At 36.0% G+C, this 12,254-nt stretch overlaps 1 protein-coding gene across 1 annotated transcript in view; it reads right to left on the bottom strand.

Moving 5' to 3' along the window:
* Positions 1 to 12,254, bottom strand: part of FOXN2 (forkhead box N2) — a 64,461-nt gene that overhangs the window by 15,356 nt on the left and 36,851 nt on the right. Inside the window, exons 4-5 of the mRNA XM_025354767.1 lie at positions 5,270 to 5,370; positions 1,738 to 1,802 (exon numbers count right to left, since the gene is read on the bottom strand). Coding sequence (XP_025210552.1) covers positions 1,738 to 1,802; positions 5,270 to 5,370 — 166 coding nt within the window. The remainder of the gene's footprint in view (positions 1 to 1,737; positions 1,803 to 5,269; positions 5,371 to 12,254) is intronic.

Here is a 12,254-nt window from a genome sequence, read left to right as displayed (position 1 = left end):
TATATGGCATTAAAAAACCCCCAAAGGAACTATATCAAAATGTTAACAATAAAATTAGCCAGGTGTGATGGCACCTGTAGTCCTGGCTACTTGGGAGGCTGAGGTGGGAGGATGGCTTGAGGCCAGGATTTTGAGGCTGTGGTGAATCATGGACTGTGCCACTGCCCTCTGGCCTGGGTGACAGAGTGAGAACCTATCTCAAAATAAATAAATAAATAAATAAATAAATAAATAAAAACAAAACAAAATATTAACAATGGTATAAATGACTTTACTTTCTCTTTTATAAATGTTTTTATTGCCCAAATCTCCTATAATAAATATATAATATCTTTTAAAATAGAAAAATGTTAAACGGCAACAACAAAATACCCCGAATTTTTATCTGAATTTTTTATGATTTAAAATACAGTCATGTGTGCCTGTAGTCCCACCTACTTGGGAGGCTTAGGCAGGAGATCACTTGAGCCCAGGCATTCAAGACCAGTGTGGGCAATACGGCAAGACGCCATCTCTTAAAAAAAAAAAATGCAGTCATGCTTTGTTTAATGAAGGGAATATGTTCTGAGAAATGTACTGTTATGTGATTTTGTCATTGTGTGAACATTCTAGAGTGTGCTTAACACAAACCTAAATGGTATAGCCTACTACACACCTAGGATTGCTCCTGAGCTACAAAATAGTACACCATGTTACTGTACTGAATACTATTGGCAATTGTATCACAAATGGTATTTGTGTCTCTAAACACAGAAAAGGTACAGTAAATGCTCTATTAGTTTCTGCCAGGGGACAAAAAAGGGGTACAACAAAAACACTACATAAATATTTAAAATGGTACACCTGTATAGGGTACTTACCATGAATGAAGCTTGAAGGACCGGAATTGCTCTGGGTGAGTCAGAGCGTGTGAGTGGTGAGTGAATGTAGAGGCCTAGGACATTACTGTACATTACTGTAGACTTTATAAACACTATACACTTAGGCTGCACTAAATTGATTTTCTTTCTTCAACAATACATTAACCTTAGTTTACTGTAACCTTTTACTTTATAAACTTTTTAATTTTTTAAACTTTACTCTTTTGTAATAACAGCATAAAATACATAATACAGCTGTATAAAAATATTTTACTTATAACCTATAAGCTTTTTTCTATTTTTAAATTAACATTTTTTTAACTTTTTAATTAAAAACAAAGACACAAATACACACGTTAACCTGAGCATACACACGGTCAAGATCATCAATATCACTGTCTTCTGCCTCTACATTTTGTCCCACTGGAAGGTCTTTAGGGACAATAAACACATGGAGCTGTCATTTTTCTATAACAATACCTTCTTCTACAATACCTCCTGAAGGACCTGTGTGAGGCTCTTTTATAGTTAACTTTTTTAAATTAGTGGAAGGGGTATACTCAAAAATAACAGTAAAAAGTATAGTAAATACACAAACTAGTGACACAGTTGTTTATTACCATTATCAAGTATTAATGTATGTACATAACTACATGCTATACTTTTACATGACTAGCAGTGCAGTGAGTCTGCTTGCACCAGCATCACCACAAACTTCAGTAAATGTGCCACAATGTTACAACAAGCTACCAGGTCACCAGGCAATAGAAATTTTTCAGCTCCATTATAATCTTAGGGGACCACCATCATATGCACAGCCCACTGTTGACCAAAAGATTGTTGTGTGGTGCTTGACTGTACTGATATTCACACATACCTCTGAGGGTTCGCATCTGGTTCTGCTTGAGTACAGAGCTTAAATAGTGAGGTGATAAAGAACCACTGAAAAACAAACAGAAAAGCAAATGTGCTTATAAAAATTTTTATTTCACTTTTTCCCCCCTAATTTTTGACAGGTTCTCTCTCACTCTGTTGCCCAGGCTGGAGTGCAGTGGCGTGATTTTAGCTCACTGAAGCCTTGACTTTCTGGGCTCAGGTGATCCTCCCACCTTAGCTGCCTGAGTAGCTGGGACCACAAGCATGCACCACCATGTCTGGCTAATTTTTGTAATTTTTTTGGTAGAGAAAGGGTTTTACCATGTTGTGCAAACTGTCTCAAACTCCTGGGCTCAAGCAGTCTACCTGCCTTCGCCTCCTAAAGTGCTGGGATTACAGGTGTGAGCTACTCGCACCCAACTATTTCACTTGTTATACAACTTAGTCACAAATACAGCTAATTTGTACTATAAAAAACAAACTATTACCTTGTTTTCTTTGCTAATACTACTCAATTTAGAAAGTCTGACAAAGCAGAAAGAGCATAGGAGCCAAAATTAAATCACAACTATTTGGATGTTCTTAGGCAAAATAATTCATCTCTTAGTTTTTTCATCTGTAAAACAGGAATAATTAAATCTCCCATGCAGGCTGTTGTGATAATTAAATAAGAATAATGCATTTAAAATGCCTGGAACAATAGATAATACATGATAGTTACTGTTTGGTTTTGTATTGGATGCTTAAGTTTGATATAATACTAATATAGGTATTACCACAGAAATAAAAGCATTTACCAAAACACATGGTTAAGGAACACTTGGTACTGATAGCAAACAGGTATGTTCCTGATTTTATTAATAAATATAAAATTAAACTTTCTATATTCATGGGAAGACATCAACAGTTCTTTTTTAAATCCACGAATTAAAATATTTTTGGGAAAAACTACTTCTCTTCTTTGGAGTTTATGATAGTATGAAAAAATCTATTTGTTAACTAACTTAAAAGTTTATTTCCTATTCATAGTTTTACATATACTGTATCTCACTCTTTTCCTCAGACTTACAAATTCTTATATGCAAGGCTACACAAAAGCATGTCAGATGGAACTGTTATTTTGCCAAACATCACAAAGGGGAAAATGTTTCATTTTATATTAGGGGTTTAAAGTCAACGGTTATATATAACCCTTATGTTGTCGTTTTTATCTTTTTTTTTTGAGACAGAGTCTCGTTCTGTTGCCTAGGTTGGAGTACAGTGGCACCATCTCGGCTCACTACAACCTCTGCCTCCTGGGTTCAAGCCAATTCTCCTGCCTCAGCCTCCCGAGTAGCTGGGATTACAGGCACGTGCCACCATATCCAGCTGATTTTTGTATTTTTAGTAGAGACAGGGTTTCACCATGTTGGCCAGGCTGGTCTCAAACTCCCAATCTCAGGTGATCCACTGGCCTCGGCCTACCAAAGTGCTGGGATTATAGGCTTGAGCCACCTCGCCCAACCATAGTTTTTATCTTGTTTTAAAGCCACAAGATCACTTTTAACATTTAAACTTATAATTAAGGCTAAAAGAAACATGAAAATGCAATATATCAAAGACAGCAAAATATATTTGTGATGGTTTAGAAAAAATGGTGCCAATTCTTTCATATAATCTTTTTTTTTTTTTTGAGATGGGGTCTCAGTCTGTCACCCAGGCTGCAGTACAGTGGCACCATCTTGGCTCACTGCAACCTCTGCCTCCCAGGCTTAAACGATCCTCCCACCTCACCCTCCTGAGTAGCTGGGACCACAGGTGTGCACTACCCACGCCCAGCTAATTTTTGTATTTTTGGTAGAGACAGGGTTTCGCCATGTTGCCCAGGCTTAATCTTCAGTTAAAGAAAAAACCAACACAGCTAAGTAAAACACATAGGTGAACATCAATAGAACTTACCATTAGTTTCTAAATTATTATTTAGAATGCCTCATAATAACCAAAATTAATTAATAAAGATATCAATTTCCAAATGAGAATATAAAATCTGGTAACTTCTTTTCTAGGTTTCATTTCATAAAGATAAATCCTCAGTTATTCTTTTGATAATGATCCATCTAATCTACAAATATGGTAAAGAAGCTTAAAATCTCAGTGAGTGAATATATTACTGATATTTCAACTTTAGCCTTCCCAGCTATTTACTGTATTTCAGCTACAACCACTCCTCTGCAAGTTATCTAATGATACTTTAATAATTCAAATTAACCACTATATGAAATGTTGATGATTGCTGCAGCTGGGAGTTCATTATAACTTTCTCTCTACTTTTGTGCATATGTTTAAAAATTTCCATTTATTACTTTATTAAAAATCTTTTTAAATTTTTCAAAAAACAAGTTAGCCATTATAAACTACCCTTAAAAGTATTTTAACCAAATCTGGGATTTTCAATTCAAATGAAGGTAGATAATAAATTGTAGAAGACTCTAAAATCTGCTTTAGAAAAAGGAAACAAAAATCAGATTTAAGAAGGTCAGGGTATTTTCAGATTTAACTTAAAATGAGGAAGCTAGAAGATCAATAGGGGTTACTGGGATTGAAAACAAAGCCAAGGAAAATTATAAGCAAATACAGTACAATTATATTTACCAGAAAAAATAAAAACGAAGTTCAAAGCATTATTTTATTTGCCGAACATTTAAAAATTTTAGACTTGAACATACTTTTCAAATATTATAAGTACTATGAAAAAAAACCCTAAAATAGAAAAAGAAACCTACATATGTATATAAAATGTTATGACAAACTTAATCATCTTATTAAAAAATTTTAAATATATTTTTAATTTCCTTCATTTTTAGGTTAGCATTAGTATTGCAGACAATTAAAATGATCTGATCTGTTTGTAGTTGAAATTATATTACAACTTTCTTTAGGGTTTACTTATAACATATTCAGTACTGACTATATTTCCCAGAGTGTATGTTCTCAACTAACCAATTTCCTGTTTTCTAGAAATACAAATTAGACCATAAGGAAAACTAACTTAGGCTAATGTCTTATCCATAAAGACTTCTTAAAAAAAAAAAGAAAATAAAATAAACAACAGGTCAAGGATGGTGGCTCATGCCTGTAATCCCAGCACTTTGGGAGGCAGAGGTGGGAGATCACTTGAGGTCAGGAGTTGGAGCCTAGCTAGGTCAACATGGTGAAACCCCGTCTCTACTAAGATTAGCTGGGAGTGGTGGTGCGTGCCTTTAGTCCCAGCTAATAGGGAGGCCAAGGCGGGAGGATCACCTGAACCTGGGAGACAGAGGTTAAAGTGAGCTGAGATCTCGCTACTGCACTCTAGCCTAGGTGACAGAGTAAGACTTGGTCTCACAAAACAACAAAAACAAAAACAGAAACAAAAACTAAAAACTAAATAAAACATAAATACTTCTTTATACAATAAAAAAACAGAACCAAAATACCCTAGACCTTTAAGTTTCTCCGTCTCACACAATGAAATCCTATAAATTACCACTGACAGTTATATGGAAGATCCTTACTTTTGCGAAGATGCTGAAGAAAAAGGTTGCTTCTTCAGTGCCTGGATAAGATTGGGTTTATATTCCGGATCAACACACCATAAGGAACCTTTTCCATTAACCTAGAATAAAATGCACAAGAATAACTAGGAACTTTTATACATAAACAGTCAGTGTCTAAATGTTTTAAATAAACGTGCAGGGGGAAATAATCTCTAGTACCTTTTGAGTATGAAACTAAGGTTGAAGTGAGCTTGCTATGTGTGCACTGTAGCGACTAAAAGTCACCTTCCTCTAACTCACAAGATTAGTGAGGTTCAAATGTTATTAGTTTCTGGTTTTATATTATGCCTTTTCTACTTTAAAAACTCTTCCTTAAAATTTAAATTACCTTTACGACTACATTAACAATGATTTAGATAACAACAAAATTTACTTGTTTCTCATTCTCACACTCCTTTTTGCGTGTATGAAATCTCCTATGATATAAGCTTTTATGATTGCTATTAAGATTTAATGTGATGATCTCCAGAGTCCTTCCATTTCCCACAGTCTTTTTCAAGGTAATATTAGTCCATTACTGAGGCTCTTTTATCTCTGAATATTGTGTCATAATTTTTATAGCTGAATGGCAAAATGAAAGAACACTGTTATATAGGTTCAAAAACCGAGGTCCCGATCCCTACTTATTGACTGGCTATGTGATATTGGGCAAATCATTTAATTTTTGAGAGTCAGACTTCTCATTTACATTTTACCCGTAAAGTAAAACAACAATGCAGTCCACTTCACTGAATTGTAATGAGATTCAAAGAGGATTTATCCGCAAGAGACATATAGCTGCAAAATAGGTGAATATTAAGGGGCCATTCTGAAAGTGACATACGTAAGGGTTTGCGGCATATTGGTTGAATAATGGTATATTCCTACTCCTTTACTTTCCACAGAGGAGGGAATTTTGAAAAAAAATCAACAATAAGAAAAAATCAATTAGTTCTGAAAAAAAGGCAAAAGTTAGATGGTAAAAAAACAAGGAATAAAATAAATTTAGGAGAGAATAAAACCTTTTGCCTGTGGAAAGGTGTAGAAATTGAGTGTAAGGCAGTTTTTTACCATGCTGGCAATGTCTATAAACAGAAAAACCATGGCTGTCATACCACACTGTCATAAGGAAAGAAACACACCAGATTATCAGCAGAAACTTTTCTCTGGTGTTTACCAGCAAGATATCACATTAACTATACTGAACAAGTATTTGACATTTTCTTTTTTTTCTTTTTCAAGAAAAGACAAGTTTTACAAATGTATTTTTGGATTAAATGAAACTTCACTTAGCTATATGTTCAGTCACCTGGACCAAATGATGAATGTGTTTTGATGACAGGGAAAATGTTAGCACCAGGCCAGGTGTGGTGGCTAACGTCTGTAATCCTAGCACTTTGGGAAGCCGGTGCAGATGATTGCTTGTGCTCAGGAGTTCAAGACCAGCATAAGCAACATGGCAAAACTCTGTCTCTACAAAAATAGAAAAATTAGCCTGGTGTGGTGGTGTGTGCCTATAGTCTCAGCTATTCAGGAGGCTGAGGCTAGTCTGGGTGACAGAGGGAAACAGTGTCTTAAAAAAAAAAAAAAAAAAAAGAATTAAAAAGTTAGCATCTATAACACCTTTTGTTAGCAACTATAACACCTTTTGCCCCAAAGCCAATTCAGTTTCATATACAAAAGATACGCATGCGTTACTTTTCATACACAGACCAAGACAATTATTTCAATAATGCTAGCCATGCTCTACCTTGGAATTCCTGAGATTACACTCCTAGAAATTGTTTAGTTCAAGTCTACTTTACAAATTCTACTGTGAGGGGACTGCAAATTGTTCTGATCAGAGTAGAGTTGCTATTTCCTTGAAATAGCAAATTGGAAAAACTGGTATTGAAAACGCGCAGTTTCGGGGCAGTTAAGTATCTTGAGTATGGTCTCAAGTAACAGTCTGGTTTATGTTACCATGGCAGCACTTCCTTTCACTGGGTCTGTTCATGAACTATCATGAACAAGAGATAAAACTCTCTATTTGCTAATCTACATTTTAGAGTCCATAGCAAAAAGAAACTTATTTTTAACTAATTTTCCACTTAAAACCTTTGCTCCTATATTACTGAGCTTAGATGAAAGAATACAAATAATAAAAGTTTTAGAAGTACTGTTTAAAACTAAATTTGCCTGTAACAAAATGGTCTTCTGTGCAACGGAAACAGGAAATGAGCATTCTCTCATTTTATTATTTCGCATTTTAGAACTCTAAGACTTCTGAACTTACTTAGTAGAGAACTGCTAAAGGTTTTGAAGAAATTTTGAATGTACTAAAAGGTGAACTTTAAAAAGACTTAACAGAAGTTGTAAAAACTAGATTGGGAGAAGAGGCAACGTTCATTGTATCTGTGTATTTTAATAGAGTTGCTCACCTTGTCTAATACCAAAAAGAAGGCAAAATGGCAAGGCCTAGACAAAATTATAAAGTGGTAATGATTTTCAGTGGCTTTTAGAACCTCTGAGTTAAAAATAATTAACTGATTAAAATTTTACCACACTAGGAAAAAATTTAATTCCATGTTTCCCAGCTAAAATCTCACAGTAATAATGTTTAAGTTGGGCTTTATAAAAATTTAGAAGAGTACATACAAGACTTGGATGTTAACTTTTTTTTTTTTTTTTTTTTGAGACAGAGTCTTGCTCTGTCACCCAGGCTGGGGTGCAGTGGCACGATCTCAGCTCACTGCAACCTCCGCCTCCCAGGTTCAGGCAATTCTCTTGCCTCAGCCTTCCAAGTAACTGGGATTACAGGTGCGCACCACCACTCCTGGCTAATTTTTGTATTTTTAGTAGAGATGGGGTTTCACCATGTTGGCCAGGCTGATCTAACTCCTGATCTCAAGTGATCCATCTGCCTCAGCCTCTCAAAGTGTTGGGATTACAGGTGTGAGCCACCACGACTGGCCAATTTTTATTTTTATTTTTATTTATTTTTTAAATTTGAGACAGAGTCTTGCTCTGTCATCCAGGCTGGAATGCAGTGGCACGATCTTGGCTCACTGCAACCTCTGCCTTGAGGTTCAAGTGATTCTCACGTCTCAGCCTCCCAGAGTGCTGGAATTACAGGTGTACGTGCCACTGTGCCCAGCCAGATGTTAACATTTAAAACATAAAGCCCCAACCAAAGCAAGCTGAACCAAAACAAAAGACAACCATATGTAACTTTAAGAAATTTAAAATCCAGAGACCAATAAATACCAAACCAGTATTATTAGATTGTCTTTTCAGAGGAGTAAAAATGGTACTGATGATAGAGAGAAAAAAAACTAATCAGCAGCTGTATCAGCTGGCTGAGTATCATTACCACTTCATAGTTTGATCTAGACCTTGCCACTCTACCTTCGATTGGGATTATCATCTCTAGATAACAGCCATTCATCAGAAAAGTGTTGTCAAGCTTGCCAAATCCAATTCTAACATTTAATGCAACTAAGTATAATTTATTTGACTTCCACAGATTGGAAGAAAAATACTGTCATTCTGTCACTGACCCAAGAAATGTTTCACCAAAAAAAAAAAAAAAAAAAAAAAATCCACATGCATTCCCAAATCTACTTGAATGTATCTCTTTCTGTCTAAAACTCAGACATTTAGGCAAAATAGTTAACTGATTTCTTTGAAGACGATTTAAAAGTTCCTTCCCCCCGACCCTGACTTGTGGTGACAGCTTGCCAATTTTTATGCCAATATATTACCATTTCTATATTTATCCCTTTTTTTAAATTATAAGATGATTTCTCTCCTTTTCTTTATCAAATTCTACCTATACTCTGGACTATATCCTTTCACATTCTCTAGCTCTTACTTCCTTAATTTCTTCCTTTCTCTGAAAATTCAAAACACTCAGGTTAATTACATTAAAAATGTACACATTTAAAAATTATGGATGCAACCAATTCCCTTTTGAGTACTACCACAAATCATACCATTGGACATATGGTTTTGTAAATTTTACTAAAAATAATACCACTGTGAATATTTTCACACACATCTTCTTGTGTGCAAGTATGAATGCTACTCTAGAGGAGAAATCAGAATATGATCTGCTAGATCAAAGGAGAGCCCATTTCTAATTCTAGTAACTACTGCCAGGGTGCCCTCAAGAATGGCCATATTAACATACTCCTATCAATGGTGTGAAAGTATCAATATTTACTCATGTCCCCATCTGATTTGATATTATCAAATATTTAAAATTTTTGAATTCTGATAAAAAAGCATTTTTTTGTTCTTTTAATTTGTATGTCCCTTACACATATTACTAGTAAGATAAACATCTTTATTTACGTTTATTGCCTATTTGTTTCCTCCTCTGTGAACTGCCTATTCATATACTTGCCCATTTTTCTATTAGATTTTCATTTTCTTATTGAATTATGAGTTTCTTCTATGTAACGGTATACTGTTGTTAGTAAACATCGCTTCTCAACTCCACATTTAATGATATGATGTTGATAGTTTGAAATTGGCCATGATGGAAATATTATACTATGGAAATCTGCAAAAGCTAAACAGCCCATCCCTAGACAGTTGTTAAAACATTTATCAGCACAGCACTTTTTTTCTTTTTTGAGACAGAGTCTCACTCTGTTGCCAGGCTGGAGCGCAGTGGCGCGGTCTCGGCTCACTGCAATCTCTGCCTCCTGGGTTCAAGCGATTCTCCTGCCGCAGTCTCCCAAGTAGCTGGGATTACAGGCACGCACCACCATGCCCGGATAACTTTTGTATTTTTAATACAGATGGGGTTTCACCATGTTGGCCAGGCTGGACTTGACCTCTTGACCTCGTGATCCACCCGCCTCGGCCTCCAAAAGTGCTGGGATTACAGGCGTGAGTCACTGCGCCCGACCAGCACAGCACTTACTATGTATTTTGAATCCTAATCCTTTGGCTGCTACTTTTTCAACAACTTAGCCAATCATTTTCAAGTGTTCTGCAATATTTGACACCCTTGGCTATTCACACTTAAGCTTAGCTTCCCTGGCTTCATTACACCATACTTTTCCTAGATTCTTCCACTCAGAAGCAATGCTGATAAATTCCAAACTTAGAGCTGTAATCTCGCCACATCACCTCTATCCCTGCCTATATTTCTAAGTACCTAGTAGATGGTTACCTTTTATGTACCATCATAAGTATAAACACAATAGTTCTAAAAGTATAAAAGAATTAAGTGACACAATTCAAGAACAAAATCACTAAGGAAATTCTAAATGCATAAACAATAGCAAACAATGACACTGGTAACTATAAGGGTAAATTTAAACAGAGACTACATAAAATAATTATGAAATATGTGTAGTGTTTAAAAAAAAAGAGGATAACAATACCAAAGTAATAGAGGAAAAGAATAAAAGGGGGATCAATTTCAAAGAAGGCAAAGAGAATGAAGGATAGGGAGATGATTTTCACTGTAGCAGTGTTTATAACAAAAAATTAGAAAACAGCCAGGTGTGGTGGCTCACGCCTGTGATCCCAGCTCTTTGGGAGGCCGAAGTGGGCGGATCACAAGGTCAGGAGATCGAGACCATACTGGCTAACACAGTAAAACCCTGTCTCTACTAAAAAAATACAAAAAATTAGCCGGGCGTGGTGGTGGGCACCTGTGGTCCCAGCTACTCAGGAGGCTGAGGCAGGAGAATGGCATGAACCTGGGAGGCAGAGCTGGCAGTGAGACAAGATTGCGCCACTGTACTCTAGCGTGGGCGACACAGCGAGACTGTCTCCAAAAAAAAAAAAAAAATTAGAAACCTAAATGTTCATCCACATCACAACTAAAGAGAATTATGCATTAAGATGAAAAAAAAGACGCTGAGCTTTTAAAAGGTTATTAAATAATATCACTCTCCCCTTTCTCTCTCTTTCTGACACACACACACACACACACGTGACTATTCTACTAAGGCCTTGACCTCAGAGAGATCTCATATCCTCCCTAGCGGGAGAAGCAAATCTATACATAACTGGGATATGTATATTATAAAGATAACAAACAGAATGCTATAAAAACACAAAATGAGTACACAGAAGCAGGAAATGCTTGAGAGGTGACTTCTGAGCTGGGCTTTGAGGAAGTGTTATCTCCACTGACAGTGAATTACGAAAATGCAGTGTAGATAGAGGAACAAAATAAACAAGGACTATTTATAGTATACTGCAATAGCAAGTAGTCTTGTGGGGGCAGATCATGGAGTAGTGAAGAAAAAAAGCTGCAAAGACAGGCAGAGGCCAAACTGGGGAGGGTCTTGAAAACCATATTAACAAGTCTGGCTTTTATTTAGTATGTCATATTTACTAAAGTCTACTAGTTACAAAAACTGAAGTAAAAATGAGGCTCAGAGAGTCTATCTTTACCAAGTCACACATCTATCTGGATCTAGGAACATAACTGAACCCAATCCTTCATGCTGACTCCTCAACTTATATAATAGTTCAATTCGATGAGAAATGAGGGGAAGACCTGAACTAAGGCTAATGTTATGGTAGAAACTAAAAACAATGGCCAGAATCAGAAAGCAACTTGTAGGTATTTACAGGTGCTACTAGACACTGTTTTTTCTAGAGTCTAACCCCTGGCTTTGACAGGCTTTGTAGACCAGGATCAATTAATACCACCTATCTCACTTTTTTGTTATAAAATAAGGAAGTTCATCAGGATAATATCTACAATCCTTTCAAATTTGACCTTCAAATAACTTAGGCATTGCAAAGAGCAGGTACCCAAGATGAGTCAGATTTCTAGCTGAGACCCAGAGAGATCCTAGGAGAAGAGAGAGGAATAAAGTCCAATTTTGGACACACTGAATTTGAGATACCTCCAGATCTAATAATTAGTTGCAAATTCAGGTCTGGGCTTCAGGAGAAAGATCTAGAAGTCATTAGATTACAGATGACATATTAAGCCATGGGAATTAAT

This window comes from Theropithecus gelada, chromosome 13, assembly GCF_003255815.1.
Source record: "Theropithecus gelada isolate Dixy chromosome 13, Tgel_1.0, whole genome shotgun sequence".
NCBI lineage: Eukaryota > Metazoa > Chordata > Mammalia > Primates > Cercopithecidae > Theropithecus > Theropithecus gelada.
The sequence above is the reverse complement of the archived record's forward strand: the minus strand, read 5'-3'. Positions and strand labels throughout refer to the sequence as shown.